The 21,943-nt window shown below is 40.9% G+C and overlaps 1 protein-coding gene across 2 annotated transcripts in view; it reads right to left on the bottom strand.

Annotated features, from left to right (window-relative positions):
• Window positions 1-872: 872 nt before the first annotated feature.
• ELAPOR1 (endosome-lysosome associated apoptosis and autophagy regulator 1) overlaps window positions 873-21,943 on the bottom strand; it is a 137,701-nt gene continuing 116,630 nt past the window's right edge. Inside the window, exons 10-23 of one of the 2 annotated variants that reach the window (XM_060231576.1) lie at window positions 19,723-19,851; window positions 18,404-18,494; window positions 17,207-17,312; window positions 16,273-16,410; window positions 15,778-16,035; window positions 14,354-14,527; window positions 13,488-13,668; window positions 11,994-12,090; window positions 9,623-9,721; window positions 7,658-7,784; window positions 6,946-7,124; window positions 4,895-5,060; window positions 4,183-4,263; window positions 873-1,153 (exon numbers count right to left, since the gene is read on the bottom strand). In XM_060231576.1, coding sequence (XP_060087559.1) covers window positions 1,085-1,153; window positions 4,183-4,263; window positions 4,895-5,060; window positions 6,946-7,124; window positions 7,658-7,784; window positions 9,623-9,721; window positions 11,994-12,090; window positions 13,488-13,668; window positions 14,354-14,527; window positions 15,778-16,035; window positions 16,273-16,410; window positions 17,207-17,312; window positions 18,404-18,494; window positions 19,723-19,851 — 1,895 coding nt within the window. In that variant the 3' untranslated portion in view covers window positions 873-1,084. The remainder of the gene's footprint in view (window positions 1,154-4,182; window positions 4,264-4,894; window positions 5,061-6,945; window positions 7,125-7,657; window positions 7,785-9,622; window positions 9,722-11,993; window positions 12,091-13,487; window positions 13,669-14,353; window positions 14,528-15,777; window positions 16,036-16,272; window positions 16,411-17,206; window positions 17,313-18,403; window positions 18,495-19,722; window positions 19,852-21,943) is intronic. The other variant, XM_060231577.1, reaches the window with a different exon arrangement.

Below are 21,943 nucleotides of genomic sequence, written 5' to 3'. Positions count from 1 at the left end.
CAGAACAGTTATGATAGAAGTTCTTCCTGATACATTTCCCTTATTTCAAAGGAAAGCTTTCCAGTAAGGCAGATAAAATATTATCAAGGATGGCACAAATTTTGCAGGATGACAGTTAGAAAGGATGACAATTGTGAATGGCAGTAACATTTTTAACCATTCTCCTAAGATCATAGTTTTCAGATGTTGAAGAAAGCTAGCTTATGAGTAAGTTATTTCATTGCAAAAAAGTTCTGAAGGGCCAAGAATGAACCACAAGAGCCACTACACAGAAAGTTGTGGAAGGTGTGACTGCTCTGTCTGGGATGCATAATTTTGCAATGTTTAAAGCAATTCCATCACTGTCTCCAAAACTGATGAGTTAAGTGACAGGATACAAGGAACCTCAAGGAGACCCAGGAAAGGGCTTTCAGCTTTAAAGGAAAAGCCTTTCCACAGCCCCTGTAATCTGCCTTTTTCTCTGCTCATTATCCACCTACAGGTGGGTAAAGTGTAGGATCAGATGAATCGTGCAATTTGCACTCCACTGTCTTGCATCCCGGCTGAAGAGTCATTCGCAGGCAGACAGGCCTTAAGAGTGAGACCCTTTAACAGAAGGGGAAGGGCTTCTGAAAGTCAGGCCTCTGTACCAAGAAGCAGAGGGGGGAGGGATTTAGGAGCCTTCCCTGAGGGCTGATTTCATGGCAGTAATATCCTATGGAGCATTGGTCACTTGATGGGGGAGAGTAAAGAAAATGCAAATATTACCACTGGCTTTACTTTGGATTAGATAACTGTTGTGGAAGGCTGTAGAAATTAAGATCTTGAGCTCTTCTCAGGCCATTGTGCCAGAAGAGGAGGATGCAAGAGAAATACAAATATGTATCTACATATAATTTTTAAAAGCAAACTTGTATTTGGCATGGTTCTTTTTTTTGGACGGAATGTTAAAATTCTAGGCTTAAAAAAGTACAATAAGAAGTTGAAGTTAAAAGTGTATCCAGTAAGGCCACATGGCAAGTTCATCAAAGTGCAGGTCTTAACCAAGGAGAACACCCAAAGCATCCTGCGGGAAAGGCGTTGGAATGGGCAATCCACTCTGCTCCTAGAGGTCTATGTCTGTGGTGCCAGATGAGGTCTTCAGCGGAACAGAGTCAAAACCATCAGATGTTCTCTGAAAGGAACATAAAGAGCAGTGTGAATGGAAGAAGAATTCAGGGTTTTCTCTCTGAGTTTAGGTCTGATTTACACATAGGGCTGGCAAGGCACTGTGTGACTTTGCAATGGCTCAGAGTCTAATTTATACTGAGCTGCAGCAACCTATGCAAAGTTGCTATGCCTGCTTAGTTAGCAGGCCAGCACAATGGCCACAGGGAGTATAGATGGTTGGTGTTCAAGGTAGGTACACGTAACTGCTTTGAACAGCTTGCAGCTCAGCTTCTGAAGCGCCTGGAAAGTCAGCAGGGAAGCACTTTACCTCACCAATGTCATACTTAAAATGAACCACAATTGGAATCTAACCAGATTATGCTGAATCCATCTATTTAATAACAAGGCAGAAGCTTGGATCCTATACCTTTGCTTTGCACAAGGGAGCTGTGGAGGCTGTGAAACTTGCTTCTTGTGCTATGCATTTCCATTTGCACAATTCCAATGTTTTTCAATGAACTCAAAGTTCCAAAGAGGAAGTGAGCTCCACAGTGGTGAACTGCCCCTGCAGCGCCCAGAGCAAAGGTATAGAATGCAAGCCACTGTGCAGAGTAACTCTCAGATAGCTGTACAAAAACCACCAGCTGCCTCCAGCCCACTCTACTGAGCTTGCTGCAATCTAGTGAGGCCATTCAACAGCAGCCAACCATATGCTGCCTCAGATCATACCGACAGAGCATTTTTGTCAGTTATTTGCAGTGGGAGGAGCAGAAGGTAACAGCTGAGAAACAGCTAGCAAAAGGGTAAGATGCTGATAAAGTGCAGGGCCTACAGCTACTTTTGAATGTCCTTGCTGGATCTCAGTGCATTCAAAAGAGGCCACTGATTGTCATGAAGTCTTTTGGAAGCCATTTTTCACTCTGTGCTCCATGAGGATTGTATCTGAAGTTAAGATAAGATATTGGACCCATCTCACTGGTGGCACTGAGCAGCTGATTCTCTCAGTTTCAGGTCCTCATCTGCAAAATGGGGATTACAGTGACATGCCCTTCAGAGTGATTGTGAGCAGGGCTTTTTTATTAGCAGGAACGCAGTTCTTGTTGCCTTGGTGTCAGGGGTGTGGCCTAATATGCAAACGAGTTCCTGTTAGGCTTTTTGTGTGAAACAATGGTGGCATCAGGGGTATGGCCTAATATGCAAATGAGATCCTGCTGGGCTTTTTCTACAACAAAAGACCTGATCATGAGGATGAATGAGATGAGGAACTATCAGTATTTGTTTGGAAACTCAGGGAAAGGATAGCCTGAAAAATCACATAACTAAAGTAGTATATTTATAACCTCTAGATCAGGGGTGTCAAACTCATTTGTTATGAGGAGCAGATCTGCCATAAATGAGACCTTGTTGGGCCAGGTCAGGTTATGTTGGGCTGGGCCATGTGTGTACCTATTTAAGATTAGGTAACGGAGATATAAACTTTTTAAAGGACACAGACAAACACGACTATTTTTTTTTTTAAACCTTAAAACATTAGCACTTGTTGGTCTTAAAGGTGCTTTCTTTGTATTTCTCCCATGGGATCCAGGGAACTGGGCAAAGGATGCTCTGGCTCTTTCCCTACCTCCCCTGGGGTACCAGGAGGGGGAAGAGCCTCAGCCAATGGAGAAAATAGAGGTTTTGCTCTGTAGCTCCTGTGTGATTGAGCAAGCCTTGCAAAGCAAGCTGAGATTCAGAAGGAAGCAAGAGAGAGGAGAAGGAAGCAGACAAGAGCCAGTTGTTCGGGGGCCTGATAGGAGCCCTCCGGGGGCCTGATTTGGCCCCTGGGCTGCATGTTTGACACCCCTGCTCTAGAGTAAGGGCCCAGAGTTGGGCTGCTTCCACAAGGAGGTTTTTTCTCTGGTTTTGTGTTGAAATTGGAACAAGTTCATCTGGAACACTGACACAATGTGGTCCCTGATAACCCACTGTCCATTTTTTCTTCCCTCTTTCCTGTGTTCATTCCAAAACCCTTTTTGGCATAATATTTTAGGAAAGGTCAGAGTCAAAGCATATCTGCATTCTGTGTGGATGGGGTGATGCATATCTTTTAAAGTCCTACCCATATCAATGGCATTTTCCTTGCCTCAGCCCCCTGCAGCCACTATTTGCCCCCCAGCATGACACTGGAAGGTTCTGAGTTTATTTTTTAAATGGCAGTTGACATATTGCTGGAGTTTAATGATATGGTGGTATGAAAAGAGCCCCCAAACTCTCCAGTAGTTTATGGGGAGGGGGGTGAATGGTGGCTGGGGAGGGAGTGGGAAAAGGGAAGTTCAGGAAAACTATGAGTGGGCCTCTGTTACTAATGTAACACCATTGTATTTGTGGTGGCAACAGAAGAAACACAGAAAATCATCACCCTGTGGAAACAGCCCTGATTCAAACAAAGCAAGTATGTACACATCAACATTCATGGATAAGTTTACAGAATATTTTCAGTGAGAATATGACATTTGGATCAACAATGGGAGCACCAAGTTTATCTCTGATGGCAAGGAAGCTCACCCACACAAAGCAAGTTCTTATAATTTGTTCTGTGCCTGAAATTTGAATCCATACATTCAGATTTCCATGGCTTTGCCTTGGTTCTCCTCAGATAGACCCTTTCAGAGAACCAGAGGGTTCTTATTTTTGGTAATGAAAGTGACCACACGGCAAGCAGGTGATACCTTATTCTAAATTGCACAATAAAATAGCCACTTGTTCTAGAGACGAGGCAAGCTCAAGGAATTTTCTGTCAGATTATGACCCTGAACTTGCAGTTGTCATTAATATTCATTAGCATGTCTCCAGCACTCATCCAGTTTCTTTGCTTTCTTCCTCTCACTTTAGGGCAATGGTGCAGGTAGGAAGTTTAAGCCCCTCTCCCTGCATGCCATGGTCCTAATCTAAATTCTCTTACCACATGTCTGCCCTGTGGTTATTTTAACATGTGATTCAGTTCTGTCACTCGACTGGTTTGTTTTCAGACACAGGGACAAAAGACAATGTCATCTACAGTTAATTTCTATCTACCTGGAAGACTCCTCCTTTTAGTTTATTGAGGACATCCCTACACACAGATTCCTGCCAAGCCTGACTGTAGCTAAGAGAAGCCTACAGGAAGACAAATAGCCACATTAGAAAAGAAGAGGGGGAAAACAAGCAGTGTACTATTAACTAGAACAACAGTTAGAGCAACTAGAAATACAATAGCACATGCAAGTGAACACTGAGAATGGAGAACACTGACAGGTGTAGCCCAGGGTAAGGATGTCACAGAAGGAATGCATGTAGAATTCAAGACCAGCCTGCAGTGACTGTCCTTCTGGATGCTTTTCTACACCAGCGACAGTGTAGAAGTATTTGATGTATTTCTTGAGGGTGTGTGTGTGTCCTATTCATTTTGGCTACTCAGTCTGTCAAGACATTGGTGGGTGTGCGGGGGCTGAGTAAAGAATGAGGCTCCTATTCACTTTCTCCCTTAGCTATAATATTGAGACTCACACACAGCACAGCATGTGTTAGATGAGATCATGATTTTGATTACTATTGAAAGACATGTTAGCCTTGGAGGTAAGTTGCCTGTTAAGTGGTTTAAGAATGTGTCTACTCCAGATACTGCTTTGAGAATGAAGCAATATATCTTAGACATCTGTCAAGTTAGATCACTGTTGGGGCCAAACCAACAAATTCCTAATCACTTCCTACTGACACTTATAAAAGGTGGCTCTCACATGCAGCTTACCTTAGTCGTGAAAGCCTTTATTTTGCCAAAGAGAGAATTCTTGCTTGTGAATATCAAGTCATCTTCCACATCTTCTCCCTCCATAATGGCACAACTGTCAGCAGCAGGCAGCTCACTGTCCTTGGCACTGGAATTCATCACCAGCTTGGAATATTTATACTCTAGCCTTTGAAGACAACAAAGAGATATCTAGAAAGATGAACAGAGGCTGGATCCATCAGATGGATAGTGCCCCCCCTCCAATAATTGGAAAATTTAGAAATGTGAAGTTCTTGAGGAATCAGTGGTTATTTTCAATCCATAGTAAGTGCTATTTTATCCTTAATAAGTGCTATTTATTCACATTTTGACAAGCTTATGTTCACAACAGGAAGTGGGAGAGAAACATTTTATCTCAGAGGCTTCTCAGCCAACATTATCTGGTCCCTGCTTTCCTAGAACCTCTCCCTCCTCTCTCCTATTCCTGCTTCTGAGACAGAAATAGTTGGAATACATGGTAGCACTATCACTACTCTTCTTCCATTGATAGGCAGAGAGTGGACAGAGACACTCTTAGGAGTGTAAGTAGTACTATAGAGCTTACAATAAATGGAGAGGTATTTTTCAGACAGATGTTACTGGGTCAATTCTGATTCCATACTGCTTCAGAATATCCTGTCTTCCTCATGTTCTCCTGAGCCATTAGTTGTTGCCTCACATTTTTCTGGTTTTTCCCCCACCTGGTTCTTTTGGGACCATTCTTATGTGATCTTTTTCTAGCAACTGAATTTCAGTCATGTTCATTCACATGTGTAACATTTCTTGTGCTTTTGTTGGTTCCTTCCACTTCCCAGCTACTTTCCGCTGACTAGACCATGACTGTGGGACAACCCATCCCTGTGTTCTCTTTCCCCTGCCCTGGTAATAAGGAATTTTTATCTCTCATGCATGTTGGCAAATTTTTAGGGTTTTGTTTTTTTTTAGAAAGTGCTTGCCGAATAGAGATATAGATCTGTATCACTATAAGAAGGCACAGGAGCTATTAATGCTCTTTCCATATGGTTGCAGCAATTGGCACTTTTTTCTTTCTCTGCCCTGAAAAACAATTTTGTTTGCTATAACCATTTGCTTTCTTGTACTTTCCGAAGGCACAGGAGGGCTCACTCTTCTTTCTTGTCACTCACTCTTTGCCTTCATTCTTGGCTCACTTGATACACCCTGAACCCACCCCTCCCCCTCCACAGAACGAAAGATACTTTTCCCTGTGAGTCTGTGGGCAACTCTGATTTTTTTTAAAAAAGCTCCTGATAGCAATATACCTTTACAAGATGTGCCTGTGTCTTGATATCCAGTGACTCTTCCCCTTTTTGTATTTATTTTTCATGGAAATTTGATTTTTTATTAGTTTGAGGGTGTTTGTTTTTAATTCTGATGGAGACTATCACAGATATTTATATGACTAAACATTAAGTACTGGCTGCTTGAAAACAATTGACTAGAAGGTTGAGCAACTCCTCTCCATTTACTTGCCATTTATTTATAGGGAAAACTAAAACTAGTTTGTAGCCCTAAACACCCAACTATTGGGGTAAATCTCTGAGTGAAGGGCATTTTCTCAGAGGGACAACATGGTGATTCTGTGCAAGCCCCTCTTCTAGCAGTATATCAATTCAGTACATGTGCAACCAACAGAAAAAAGGGGGGGGGGTGGCACTGTGATGCAACACCATTGCACAAAAATTCTGTTGTATTAATGCATGTTTGTAACAAAATAGATTGAGATGGCAACTGGAAAAATGCTGATGGAGTGGAATCCCCACGCTCAGTATGACTCTGTTGCTAGCATATCAACTGGTAAGAAAAGCAGGAATAAGTCATACATGCAGAAAACCTCTGAGATACTCATTGGTTTTGACACTAAAATGAAGCTGTCATGGGCTGTAATACTCAAGGTAATCACTCAGTTTAGAAAGGGAAATATGATATATCCCATTCCTTGGTTAAGATAGGGATGTGATACAGCTATGAATAAGAACAAGTCATATGCAGGAGGAGGAAGAATTGCTACTCACTTCTGGTTTTTCTTCCAGAAATAGCAAGTCAGGACAGTCAGAAGTATAGCAGCACAGGTCCCAGCTGAGATGCCCACTTTGAGCCAGAAGTCCATGGTCTCGCAGATGCTGACTTTTTGCTCTGGGAGGGGAATGCCACCTGCACACAGCTTTGGTTCCCACCACACATACGTGGTTCTCTGTAGGAGAAAAGTAGAGGGGTCCTCCTTCTAAGACATCAGCATAGTTTAGAAGTAGGATCAGTATTATTTGTAGACAAGAAGTAGGATTAGTACTATTTGTAGACCAGTTGTAGACCAGGAAAGCAGGGCAAACTGGAGGAATGCAATTTTTCATAACAGTAAAACCAAATTGACAGTGCATTGTTGCTGTGACAGCATTAAAGTATAGCAGTACTTAAGCAATTGAGAATTTTAATGCTCAACATACATATCTGGATGAAAATCACACTTTAAAAAGTGCAACTTCATGCAGAGTAAACATGCTTAGGGTCAGGCCCTAAGACTACCTTGTGGTGATAAGTCTCATAGAAATAATTGTTGCTTCCAGTTTGGTCTCTCTCTTTCTAGATGCACATTCGTGCATTGACAACAGGACTGAAGGAGCAATCAGTGGCTCATTTTAACAGTAATTTAATTGTACATTAGAATGTATAGCTCATAGGTCTTGGAGAGAAAAAAGAAATTAACAAAAAATGGCTTTGAGTCCCTACCTGAATTCCTCCAACACAGGCACTGGTGATGGCATGGTAGTCATCTGTAGAACAGAGAGGACAGCCTTCAACTGTCTCCCATAAGAAGTGGAAAGTGCACCCATCACAGGTTCCTTCAGGACACTTGCTGTAAGGAAATTATAAGGAGTTATCTTAAATGAACTGAGACCAATGGGCCTATTATCTTGTCACAAAACCTAGCTACTGATGATGTTGGGTATAGGCTCTTATTCAGGCTGAATTCCAGGGACTAACACCTCATACAGTTCCTGAAATATGCTATTGACACATAAGCCCTAAAGAAGAAACTTGAAAACCAAAGGTTCTAAGAGGCTCCATCTTCAAAGCATTTCTCTGCTTTTCTTCCTGTACATCTTTATCTTTTAAAGCGGTAATGAAGCTGTGAAAGAATGATGTTCAGAATGTGAAGAAACTGCTATGCTATTGTTAGTCTCAGAAATATTGATAGATATGCTATGTTTTTAATTCTAACAGATGTAGCTGTGACTCTTAATAGGAGAAAGGATAGTATTGATTATGTAGTATGAATGAAATTCCAAAACAAGAGCATATGCTTTTACAGGTGAACAGAGAATCTCTGAACAAAATCACAAACACTAACAAAGTATGCATACAGATATACTAAAACCTAGTACTTTTAAATTCTAATTAACACTATTTTTATGCTATTGCACATGACATACTTTATGTAATCAAAGGAGCAGATTTAGATTTGATAGGAAAGTAAGTGTTGCATATATTTCCATTTCCATCCAAATTTTGTTTCCTTTTGGGGAAAGGTTTTTTTTAAAAAACTATGGCTTCATCAACATTTTTGGAAATTTTACATCTCTAGACAGGAGTAATACAAGACAAGATTACACTGGAAATGTACAAGCAATGCTTTAAACAATAAAAAAAGGCTGACACCCTCTCTGAGGAATGGCAGAAGAACCAAACTGTAATCAGTAATGGAATTTGAAGCAAGAACATTTGTCATTTGTAATAACTGGAGAGGAAGACAGACAGACTCAACTCAGAGATTGTTGGGAATAGTTAACTCCTTTTTGAACTGGATTGTCAACAGGCCTGAAGAAAAACTTTCTGTCTCTTTAACAGAGCCTTAATGTGTGGAAACAGGCAGCTGAAGCTTTTCAGGGCAACCAGGTAAATCATATAACCTGGTAAAGAACATCTCACATGAATACACATGAAGCTGGCTTGGCCCATCAAAGTCAGTATTATCTACTCGGGCAGAAGATCTCCAGGGTCTCAGGCAGAGGTCTTTTGCATCACCTACACTGACCCTTTTAACTGGCTATCTAGGGATTGAAATTGGGAACTTTTGCATGCCAGGCAGATGCTCTACTACTGAGCTGCTGCCCCCTCCCCATCTCATAAGTTTGGTGTAGTGGTTAAGTGTGCAGAGAACACCCTGGGAGAACAGGGTTTGATTCCCCACTCCTCCACATACACCTGCTGACGTGACCTTGGGTCAGCCACAAGTTCTCTCAAGGCTATTCTGCTCAAGAGCAGTTCTGGAAGAGCTCTCTCAGCCTCACCTACCTCACAGGGTGTCTGTTGTGGGAAGGGGAAGGAGATTTGTAAGCCACTCTGAGGCTCCTTTGGCCAGCAAAGGGCAAGGTATAAATCCAATCTCTTTTTCATTAAACCTTTTAAAGGGACAGGTTTTTCCTTTGGGCAGTTGGCAACCCTAAATTTTGAGGTACATCAGTATGCATCTATATTAGATAGTAATACACTATAAATCCTGTGACCTGTAGATTAGACCTCAGATTTTAGTGATAATGAGTCTCAGCAGGCCTCATCTTCTGTCATTCAGTTGCTTCTCTCTAAGGTTTGTCTTTGTTTCAACTTCTAGATTGCTCCCGTTTGGGGCAGATTGCAATTTTTAAAGGGCACAGGTTATATTGAGCCAAACCTCTGGCAAGCTCTTTAACTCACATTGGCACAGACAGGCTTCCAGGAGACTTTAGGGGATCACATCTTACTCTGATGGCAGTGGCTCTCCCATTATTACAAGTCTGGGTCACATCATTGGATCTGCAGGTTAAGCAAAACACGTTATGACAAAATCTCTGCTACAGTTTGACAAGGCATAATTGCTTGCACTGCTTTGTGTCCTACAGAGGTGCAATTGCAGAGTTTGTCCTATAAGTAGGCAGAACATCACTTGTGATCTAACCAGTCAATCTTGTTTTCTGACTTTCTTCCTCAAGTGATTCTACAAAATTGATCTGTTGGCTGGGGGGTGGGGGATGCGTGGCAGGGCCATTTGCACTCTCTCTGTTGGCAAATGATGTCCTGTTTCTCTTTCCTATGCATGTACAAAGTTAATTTGGCCCTTAACCAGTCCTGTTCCTCAGCTTGCTTCTATCCCTGGGCTTTTCCGCATTTTGTTAGTTCTGGTTCAATACTGCTTTGATTTATTCTCTGATTTTGGCACACATTTTTGTGCCTTTATTTTTCACTTTTTTGTCTCCCCCCCCCCGGGTTTTTTTTTGGGGGGGGGCTCTTTTAGACCATTTTTAACTCAATGTTTTTCAGGAAGCCAATTATGAGTCAGCTTTTTCCAAGTGAGTAATGTTTCTATTAGTTTTCTTTGACCTGTCCACTCCCATCCACCTCCAGCCTGCTTTACTGGATCATCATCATTGTTAAACAACTCCCTTCTCCCCACAAGACAGTGACTGTATTCCTTCAAAAAAGACCCTAAAATATTGATATAATACTGTAGTGTTGTAATGATTAGTTTAAGCAGGTTCTCTGAATTCCCAACTTCCATTATAAAAAAGTATCTCTTTCCCTCACAGAGATATGCTTTTTCCTTATATCTCCATAATGGGAGTAGCAAGAGACTTTTTTTTTAATGAAAGGTGGGAATTCATTACAACACTACAGCACTATATCAATAGTTATGTTAGGACTATTTTTTAAAAAAAATAATAATAAGGGGGGTGCTGTGATGACTCTGACAACACCTTTTCCTTGAAAATCTTCATTATTTAAGTCACATGTAGAAGAAAATAAACTCACTCCACAACAGTGAAAATGTACCAGGAAGGCAGACTTGTGGAAGAACCATGCCCAAACCAATTCCAACATCAGTGGACTGACTCCCAAGAAAATCACAAGTAAATTCAGTTTGTGGGAAAGGTCCCTGAGCTGAGCCACTGCAATCCACATCATGTTGCACTTGCTACCTCCTTCAAAGCTGGTCTAAGCAGCAACAACAAAAAGACTCTCCTTTGTAAATGAAACTGGAGAAACATTATCAAGAAGAAAACCAGAAATGGGTTTCTAGTCCAAATTCTTGGGCTGAAACCAAATTCTTGTGCTGAACATGTACATGCTCCAAAACACTCTATACTTTAATTCTAAGTGTGTACATCACATGTAAATGTTTGTGTATAGGGAGGCAAACTGTGAAAAAGAATATAAATATCAACTCGAGGAATTGGATGGGGGAGAAGCTGCTATCCTCTGCACATTTATGTGCTTTATTCTTGGGGCAATTGTGTGTGGTAATGGTAGCCAACTCTTTAAATTGGTTTCTCTAGCTGTTCTTTTAGCATCAGTTTGACCTGCATATAACTATCAGGTGATGTTATTTAATTTCATGCTATAATAAGCATCAGCATCCCATTTCCACTTATTAAAGGAGCAGGACATTTTTCCTGCCCTGTTGGCTGCTTTTGGTGGGAGAGGTAGGCTTGTCAACCTCCAAGCTAGGTCTGGAAATCTCACAGAATTACTACTAATCTCCACACTACAGAGATCAGTTTTCCTGGAGAAAATGTTAGCTTTGCAGGTTAGAGTCTTTGGAATTATAACCTGGTGAAGTCCCTCTCCTCACCAAAGTCACCCTCCTCAGGCTCCACCTTCAAATCTCCAGGAATTTCCTAACCAGAATTGGCAATCCTAGGGGAAGGAAAGTTGTATGTGCATGAGTGGGGGAGAATAAGTGTGTGTGATGATCTCCTAGAAGAACAAGGAAGAAAATAAGGAATGGTCCCCTTTCGATATCATCCTGTGTTTGGCTTCACCTAATGAACCACCATTTTGTGTCTGTTTTTGATTGGTGGATCTTAGTTTTGCAAGTCTGCCCTACCTCTTCTTTATAGGAAGCTGAGAAGTTTCATTTCCCAGGCTACAAAGCAACTGACGTTCCTACCTTGCTCCCTAGTGACCGCAATGGCCTAGCTTGCACATGAACAGGCTCTAGAAAGCAAGGACTCAAAATTTCACATTGCTGATGACCGTTGACAGACCAGTAAAATGGGTAATGCCTGCCTTTAGCAACCTTACAGCCTACCTAAAAAAGAATATCACATCTAGTAAGTCCACATTCTTCAGAGGGAAATAGTCAACAGGAGAAGTTATATTGTCCAGGGTAGACTCTGTTGTTACTCCTGAAAGTTAGAAAAGATAGTGAGGAGGAGCAGCACAAAGATATATTATGGCCTGTTCCCCAGCCCACACATAAACAAAACATAAAAACACATCATAAAAACAGCATAAAATTCATTGACTTCCTTACAAATTCAAACCAGAATCAGAGCAGCAGGTAAGATTTAACACCAGTGTGGTAACAGGCTGTGTGATAATGCATGATCTGCCTTTGGCTTTAGAGTTACAAACTCCTGACATTTTTTAAAAAAATCCCAAGGCCTGAGGTTAGGGCTGCCAAATTCCTGGAAAAAAAAGTCCCATCTCCTCAATAGAGCTTTAACAGGATGTTATTTACCTTCATGTCGTGAATAGTTTTAGCTGCCCATTTCACATATTAAGCCTCTATTAAAGGAACAAGCCATTTTTCTCCAGACCTTTGACAACCCTGCATGAAGCTAGTGAGTGAAAGCCAGAAGTTTTAAGCACATCCAGGAACAGAGCTGAGAACAACAGCTGTTTGTTTAGTCTTCTTGGTGTACTGCTAAATAAATAACAGTTGAAAGAAGAAAAAGCCAACATCATCCTTGCTTTTCCAAACCAGAAAAATCCAACTGGATAAGGGAAGGAGGGTACCAGTGAGAAGAGATACCAATTAGTGTGTATATGTGTTGTTCAAGTGATCATGCTTTTGGACAAAGTACACATAGGCACTGTTAAGATGCACAGTATAATCAGATGTCACTGCTGTTTCCTTCCGGATTTAAAATGGCTGATCAGACAGCAACATCTGCCTCCTGATATTAACTCGTGGTAGCCCCCCCCCCCCCCAATCCTTCTCAAAACCGGATTATTTTGTTACCTGCTCCCTTGCGGTGTTTTTTGAGTTCTCTGGTTTCACCTCTCAGTTTTCTCCATCTGGATAGTTCTGCTGCGATATTAACCAACTTCCGGATGTCTGAAGGCTGTCCCAGAGCAAAAGGAGCCTCAGACATCTGGTTTACTACTTAGCAATATGTGCATAACTGCATAACCACATAATGTTTTAGCCTGTGTGCATAATGCGCGCATGCGCATAATAGTGGATGAAAAAAGAGAACTGCATGGTGCCATTGTGTGGACGGCAGAAGATGGTTTCACCACGGATTGCAATATTTGAATTGCAATATGGCAGTCTGATCGATAATATCCAGAACAAAGATATTTGGAACAGAACCAGGTCAGTTTAACATGGACTCAACATGCTGCGTGAACAGGGCCATGTAGTTCTTGCAATTTATGTTTAGATGGCTTGCTGGACTGAAGGCTGGAGTGGCCCAGTTACTTGAATCTGTACACCCAGCAACTCCTTCCCCTCTTTAAGAAGGAGCTTCAGGAAGTCCTCTTTTCAAACTACACGAACAGTCCCTGCTTCTCTCACCTACTAAGCGGTCTGCAAGACTCACAGGCTGTGAAGACACTACTGTCTTGTAACCCATCATGTCAGAGGGGACAATGACAGATTGGCATACATAGGAGGTAGCTGATCTGGAAGACTCTGCCTCCTTGCCCAGGATCCGGATATCTGTGACGTTGTCTGTGCAGGTAGCCATCTTTCTTCCCTTCAGATGAAGAACAAGGAAGGGGGGGGGGAGATTTGTTAGAAGCCTTTCTTTTCACTTCACTATTTTTTTCAAAAGAATTACAGCATCAGCTTCAATCTCCTAAAAACTTAGACAGAGGCAATTGCATCCCAACTGCTGTAAGGGTTGCCAACTCCAAGTTGGGAAATTCTTTGCCATGTGAGGGTGTAGCCTGAGGAGAGGGTTTGGGGATGGGAGGGACCTCTGCAGGATATAATGCCATGGAATCCAGCTTCCAAATCAGCCATTTTCTCCCAGAAATAGTTTGTGGTTCCATGAGATCTCCAGGCCCCATCTAAAGGTTGGGGGCTTTAGGTATGAACCTTTCTAAGATGCTGACAATTTCAACAGAAGTTTCAAGAAACCACTTCACATGTTACAGTTTATGATTCACACATGCAGATATTTCAATAGATGTCATATAATTGCAGTTGGACACACACAAAAAATGTTTCAGCAGCCAGAAGTGGAAGGGAAATTCTCAGCAGCTGTGGGACAGCACTGAACTGTTCTCCAGCAACAGAAATAATCCATCTGATGATCTGTGCAAACATTTTGTGGCCCTGTGTGGGGCTGCTTCCATTAGGAGACATTTCTTTGATGTCTCAAGGTTTTGTCAGGACATACAAGAGAGGCCTTCACCTCATACGCCACACATACTTACATGATTGCCACAGAGGCTGATGTTGAAGTGATGGAAATACTTCAGCCCTTTTGAGGTAAAACTTGGGTCCCCTGAAAAGGATGTAGTATTGGCCAAGGCTGAGAAGTCAAATTCCAGAGTCCTGTCTATCCTACTGACTGAGAAGTGACAGTCGTTGTAACAGAGAGAATGGATCTGGGAAGAGGAATATTACAAAGTTTTGCTTCTTTTCCAAGGAGCTGAGAAGTTGCCAATTTTTCCAACAGTTTTTGAAATTCTATTTACTTTGAGAGTTAGGGACCCCAAACTGGCAGGTGATTCTAATGACAGCCAGGATCAGAACCATACTGCTGTGGAGTTGTGCTTGCCAATTGCACAGTGCAGCCATGGAACCATGTGGATAATTGCACCAAACAGACTGTGTGGAGAGGAACATCCTGGGCCAATTCCATTTTGGCAGCAAGTAATTTTTTTCATATTTTTGAAGAAATATAAATTTTTAACAACTCTCTGGGTTGTTTTAATAAGGGAAGAACCCCTTTTGATGTATACTTTCCAGGTTTTCAGTCTGGGAAATATGAAATTATTAAACCAAAATTAATGCACTATAATTAATTTTTCAATTAAATCTGATTTTAGGAATACAAAATTCGTATTAAGTAGCTATCATGGATAACTGCTATGTACCCTTTTCTCCAATATCTCCTAGAATAGGAATGGCTTACTTACTTTGAAAGTACAACTAATAAAGAGGAAAAGGAAAACTGTAGTATGGCTAGCCTATCTACTGCATACTTTGTATGGCTATTGGCAGAGACCGCCATTGACCAGAGCCCATGAAACAGCACATGTGAAAAATATCTGGCTTTAGAATGTATGCAAAGGTCTTTAAAAACGTTACCAGTATTTCAGAGCTCAATAGTATCAGAATTTTGGAAAACAATTCTTTCTCCTTGGAGCAGATTGGGTTTTGGAATAGTTTATCATCAAGATTAAGACTGTTCTTGCACCAGCATGACTTTTCTTGGTGGGCACTTGACAGCAGCCCATATTCTTCCAGGGTGTTCTTTGCTTCTCTTCATAGCTGTGCAGTTTGCACCCACAAAGAGAAGCAGAAGAAGCACTCATGAGGAAGCAGTTTCATCTGCCATATGAAGCAATGAGCTAAGCTTCTTACTCATAAGTAGACCTGCCAGCTAAGAAGTCTCCTATGTGTCATTTTAGATGGAGCCTTGTCCAGCCAATAGATCTTCTGCAGCTCTTCATGAGTAGACAGTTTTATGTGCTTAGCTCATTAGTACACAGCTTTGGACAATAGGACTTGCATGTATTCTAATGTATAGCACTCACTTATTTACAGATTTCTGCCAGCAAACTCTGGTTTAAATCACAACAATCAGCTGTTACAACTGAAGAATAATCAACTATAAGGAGGACAACAGCACCTTGTTGTTTTTTGTACCAGGGCCACAAGGGATGCAGGCCTGACTGCCATAGGGCTGGTGAGCTTTCAGGTAAGTATTTGGTAGGCATGAATAGCAGCCTCCAGAGTCTCTGTCAATGTAGTGCCCAGCTGGGCAGGAGGTACAGGATGAGCCTGAAGATTCCAAAGCACACTGCCGGCAGTAAGAAGCGACACCATCTATGACATTGGTCACGTTGACAGAGTACAGCCTGGCAACATTGTTTGTGTATTTTCTACCCTGAAAGGAAATGAAAATTAATATTGTAAGTGTCTTGAAGAGGCAGAAGTGCTTCATAGGGGGGGGATGAATGGTGCCGGGTGAGGAAAGTGTTGCAAGGAATACATTTTTCACTGTGACCTTCCCCATTTGTAAGACACAGAAACAGCCATTCTTGATGTGGAATCCCTCCATACCAATGATAACAAAAGAATAGGCTGTGGACAGAAGATTTCCTAGGAAGTAAGAGTCTCTTACTGCTTCATGGTATGCTGTTCTTTGGAAGGCCCATGTGAAGCTCATTGTGGCATTTTTCTCAATGATGTATGTGTAGGACTGCTTTCCCTTAGGGCCAGCCCAGGTCTCCACAGGTGTATCAGTTCTGGAATTCATACCCTGTCAGACAAAGTGGGTAAAGTTTCTGCTTAAAGAAGTCTTCATTGCAGATGCACAATTATGATACTTTCATAACTTGAGGATGAACAGAACATCTTAACATCTGTAAGTCTAAAAAAAAACAGCTGAAAATCAGGGGAGGTAAGATACGAATTGGTGAGGAAGCACATAGCCAGAGGAATTTGGGGGAAGGGCAGCAATATCTCGGAGAGAGTTCCAAGTATATCCACTGCAGCTCAAGTGATAATGATGTGGGTTATGGCACAGAAAGCACAGGAAAGAGTTTTCACATGCATGCTACCTGATTCTGTGTCACTTCTCATGTTTTATAAGACTAGTTGGCATACCATGTGTATACCTGTAGTGTACTTCAGAGGATGTGAGAGGCAATTTTTTTTCCAGTTGCATGTAAATAATTTATTTATTTATTTATTTATTACATTTGATTTATATCCGCCCTCTTCGCAAGCGGACTCAGGGTGGCTGCATAAATAAGATGACTGCATATGGCCACCACATAGAATAGTGGAAGCTACAACAGACAAAATTCAAAATGGCATTTGTCAAGGAAAGAAGTGATAGCTTTTGAGTGGAGGGTTCCAAAGGCAAAAACCAGCTAAGAAACATGCCTTTAAAACAAACAACATAGCCTGAAGAGGAGGAATGACTGTATTCCTTTGACAGTCTGTTTTGTCCCATGGGTGGAAACAGAGAATACCAAGGCAAACAAAATGGAGGTGGGGTGGTGGTGGGGAATTTGCTTTGGAAAGAGGAAGAAGTAGCTGGACAAACTTACCACCATGAAATAAAGCTTACAATTCACACTGCAGATAGTTTCAAAGACAAATGTGATTCTTGCTATCTCTTTGTTTTCTGAGTCCTTTGTCACTGATTGTGGGGGGCTACAAGAGAATAAGCCAAACTCATGTTGTATTTATTGCTCAAGACACTAGTGAAAATTTAGTAGAGGACAGTACAGGAGAACAGGAATCAATCAGTATGCTCTACATCAATTAGCAAGCTTAATAAGATTAGCATCATAATCAGAAAACCCCATAAAGTTCTCAGAAAATCTTCCCAACTGCAGTGCATTCTAAGAGGCCAGGGGTTGTAGCACTAGAGATGCTTGAAAATCAGACAGTTTGGCTTCTGGTCTATTTACTAGCTGTAAACGGAAAGAAATTTTTGGTTGACCACTTCCACTGTTTGTGAACAGTTCAAATGTGTTTGTTGGGTTACTTTTCACGCATTCAAACAATACAATACAACATACTGCAATCAGTAGTGCTTCATATGTGCACATTCTCCTACAGCCCAATGGAAGTCTTACTTCTCCCTCCTCTATAGACTTCTTGTTGCCGCATACAACTCAGCAGCCAATTGTATAAATACATAGGGAGCAAATCAGTCAAATAAACATTATACTTTTCAAGAAGTCTTATCTTTTGGTACTTAAGTTGGTGTTATCAACATTATTTCACAGAAGCACATTTCTGTGTAGCCTTATGGGAGGTGTAGTTCCCACCTCACATCATTTCATTACCTGACTCTACCATTCGTTCAGATGCAACAACAACAAAAATCAATGCAAGGAAGTGAAACTCCACCACCACAAGGAAATGAAACTCTACCAGCACTGCTCTTCCAGCATCTGTGCAAACAGCAGTGAGGATGGAATAACAAAGTGAGTTGGAACGCTTTGGATGGGGGGAGGGTCAGTCTCTTTCCTAGACTTTGAGCATAGTTCACATAGTTCACAAATTCAATGTATCAGGGCAAAATATGAGTTCAAATAATTCATGTTGACCTTCAGTGTGAACCTTTAGAATGGAAAGGAAAAAATCAACAAGCGTGACCTGGACTGATTTGCCTATCAAAATTTTGGTTTTGTTTTAATTCAAATTGATTACCATCACCCATACAGAACTTGAAAACAGTGAAGCCTTCAAGTACATTTTGAAGTACATTTGACAGCATCAACTCAGGAACTCACCTAAATCCAGGAACTACCAAGGTTAAAATCATGAAGTCATCATCAGAGGCGCCTGCTGCTGTGTAAATGTAGTCGCCAGCCACTTCCCACCCTGAAAGAGCAGGCAAAAGTTAATACAATACAGTCTCTATGGAAAACAAACCTCTCTTTGGTGTAAGATTTCATCACTTTAAGTATGTAGCTCCATGAACTTGCATAGTAGGGTTGCCAACAACCTGGAAAAAAATATTTAACAGAAGCTTAAATGTGTGTATGTGTGGAGGCTTTTCATGGCACAGAGATAAATATCATCCCATTAAGCCATGTTAACGGAGAAGAATATTTCGTAGCAACCCTACTGCATACACTTCCAAGAGATGTTGGGATTGGGAAGCCCAAAGGTCTGAGGCCAGACCTAGCTTATAGGAGATGTGTGGCTGCCCTGGAAACTGCAGCCCAAACATCCCTCTCTTTCCCTGGATAAAAACAAAACATATGCCAGGAGATAACTATACAGAGGTTTTTCATACCCTTCATGTGCTTCATTGGCTATTGCTTGTACAGGTAGGGAAATTCACAATATCATGATATCAAGTCACATGATTTGTAGCATTAGAAGTTATTGGTAGAAGAAATTAAAGGGGGAACTGGGGACTGCTGGGTTCAAGGGTTGTCACATTGTTCATCCAGTTCTAGCCCATGCTCAGTTGCATCCTATATCAACATCTATATAAAGTGACTTGTAAGAAGGCCAGCAGGAAATGGGGAATTCTGAGTAGTTATAAATACTTCTTCCAGCGCTGTAACAATGGCAAACCAAATTAGATACTTGCCCCAGGTGCACAAAGCTGAAAGGCACAGAAAAAAATTATACCATAACAATATTTTAGTCATAATTACTCTTAGTTATTTGTCTGTTTACTTTCCCCCTAAATAATTATTATGGAAGTATAGGGGGTGCAATTTTATATTCTTGCCTCAATCTCAAAATTAATTACTTATGGTTCTGACTCCTTCTCACCTACCATTCTTCAACCACGGATTTAAAGTTCTCTGCTTTCCCAGAGGTGCAGAATCTGATGAGCTTCATGGCTGGTAGACATTTGAATCTCAATCTCCCTAGCACTAATCCAGCATTCTACTAACTGTGCTAGCTGTAAACTCTTTTTCCTAATTAAAGATAAAAATGAGTCTCCCAGGCTAATTGTGCACAGTGTGTATGACTAGGATGGCCATGAAGATTAGGCAGAACTGAATAAACAGCATACTAAACACAGAATGTAGCTGGAACAGTTAAAACCAACCAAATGCCTTGAAAAGAAATATGCTCATGATGATACCTGCCATTCCTTTATATTCAAAACTGATTCCACTGAGGACTGTTGTCTCCATGTTAGCTGGCAACATGTTCCACCACTTGTATTCAAAGCCTAGCACCGGCTCAGTCCCAACAGGGCAGTTGATGCAGCCTGGAATGGAGTGCAAAAATGCTGTTTCAGGGCCAAGCTACACATATGATTGAAAAGCTGTAACTGATTGCTTGACTTTTCCAAATCTTAAAAAAAAAATGGATGGGGGTACATGCATGATTTCATAAGGAAAATGAAGGAAAAGTGTTTACCCCCAGACCCTGCACTAATTTCTAAATCAGTTTAGCAATGCTCTCCCGTTCTGGTTCCTCACTACTTTATTTTATTTTAAATTCCAGAGTTTGATCACGAATCTCCTGGGAAATGGTAAAGTGCAGTTTGATCCTGAGTAACATATATGCTTAGCAGCAGGTGGCATTCCTTGCAAGTTTGCTAGCTACACCTTCTGAAATGAGAGCACTCCAAGCAGGCCCTGCTTCAATGGTAGTATGTTTCCAAAGTAGCACTCATGCCCACCTTCCTTGGTGCCTTGTTGGGTGAAAACCATCCTTGTGTGGAGTCCCACATAATACTTCTGTGGTAATCAGTGCAATCCTAAAAACACTTTCTTGGGAGTAAGCCCCATTGAACAGACTTGAGTTAGATTCTGCATAGATGTGCTTAAGATTGTTCTGAAAATGTGGTAAAAAGCTCTAATTGGCCGTGTCTTGAAATATGCTGGAAAACATGTATCTTTAAGGACATGATGGAAGGTATGACAGGGAAAAGCATCACACAATAAGTCTTCCAATATAGCCAAGTAAGTCATCCACAAGAACAAGCAGGGAATCCTTCTAGAGATGTGAAAGCCCAGAGGGAAAAACAGAAAATTCATGGGAAAACCGGTTTGTTTCCATTTTTTCCCCCTGAGGCCTTTCCCCTCCACCCAGTTTTCCTGGTTTAAACTTTTTATTGATTTTTCAAAGAAGAAAAGGGGAAAGGGAAGTTGGAAATAGAAAGCTGAAATTACAGTTAGCAATATGATTGTAATCCAGTCTGCATGACAATAAATCTTTTAAATAAAATATCATTGAGATATTATTGTTTATTTTACACCATATCTTCATAATCTATGTAAAATATTATACAGATTGTAAGTAATCATTTAAACTATCTGTCTATCTATATTGGATAACCTTTCTACATTTTAGTATACATCTTAAGAGATAAGAATAAAAGTTCACACCAGTATGTCTTAAGTGTCTAACCACACATATAGCTTCTCCCAATGTTTCCACGCTTCTTCCTTAGATTCCCAGCCATCAACTGGGATAAATAGTATGTTTCTGCTGTTTCCAAAATTTTCCCCATCAAGTTCAATCTCGTAGGGATTTCCTGGAGTTTCCATTTCTGTGCCAGAAAAATTCTAGCTGCTGTATTAATATGAGCTATTAAATGTCTCATCTCTTTTGTATAGTTACTAGGATATACAGTATATAAAGTAAAAATAGTTCAGGTTTAAATTGAATCTGTGTCTTCAGAATTTTCTGTAGAAGTTGATGCACCATCTTCCAATAGTCTTTCACCACCTCGCAGGTCCACCACATATGGTAAAACGACCCCACGTGTTTTTTTACATTTCCAACACTTATTAGACATATTAGAATATATTTTAGAAAGTTTTGGAGGAGTTACATACCACCTATAAGACATCTTATACAAATTTTCTTTAAAGGCTACTGACTTGCTTAGTTTGATATTAGATTTCCATAACATCTCCCATTCATCTAACATGATATTACGGCCCACATTCTTAGCCCACTGGACCATACAGTCTTTTACGATTTCATCTTGCATTTTCATCTGTAATAGATATGAATACAGTTCCGAAATCAGTTTCTCTTGAGGGCCAAAGAAAATTTTGTCAAATGGGTATTGTTCCATATTAAAGCCTATTGTCTTGTCTTTGGCATATCTAGATTCTATTTGTGTTCTCATCCACCAACTCATTCTAATGTCAATATCCTCTAATTCTTCCTTTGTTTTCAGATGGTTATCTTTTTTCAGCAGTTCTTCATATTTATAGATCTGGTTTGATTTTAAAAGATTTGGTGGTGTAAATGCTTCCACTGGGGACACCCATCTTGGAATTTTCCGATAAATTCTGGGTTTTATCGTCCAAGTGTGGTACAAAGATTTCTGGAACCAGTGG

Source organism: Heteronotia binoei, chromosome 2 (assembly GCF_032191835.1).
Source record: "Heteronotia binoei isolate CCM8104 ecotype False Entrance Well chromosome 2, APGP_CSIRO_Hbin_v1, whole genome shotgun sequence".
NCBI classification, from domain to species: Eukaryota; Metazoa; Chordata; class Lepidosauria; order Squamata; family Gekkonidae; genus Heteronotia; species Heteronotia binoei.
This window is presented reverse-complemented; position numbering and strand designations above follow the sequence as displayed.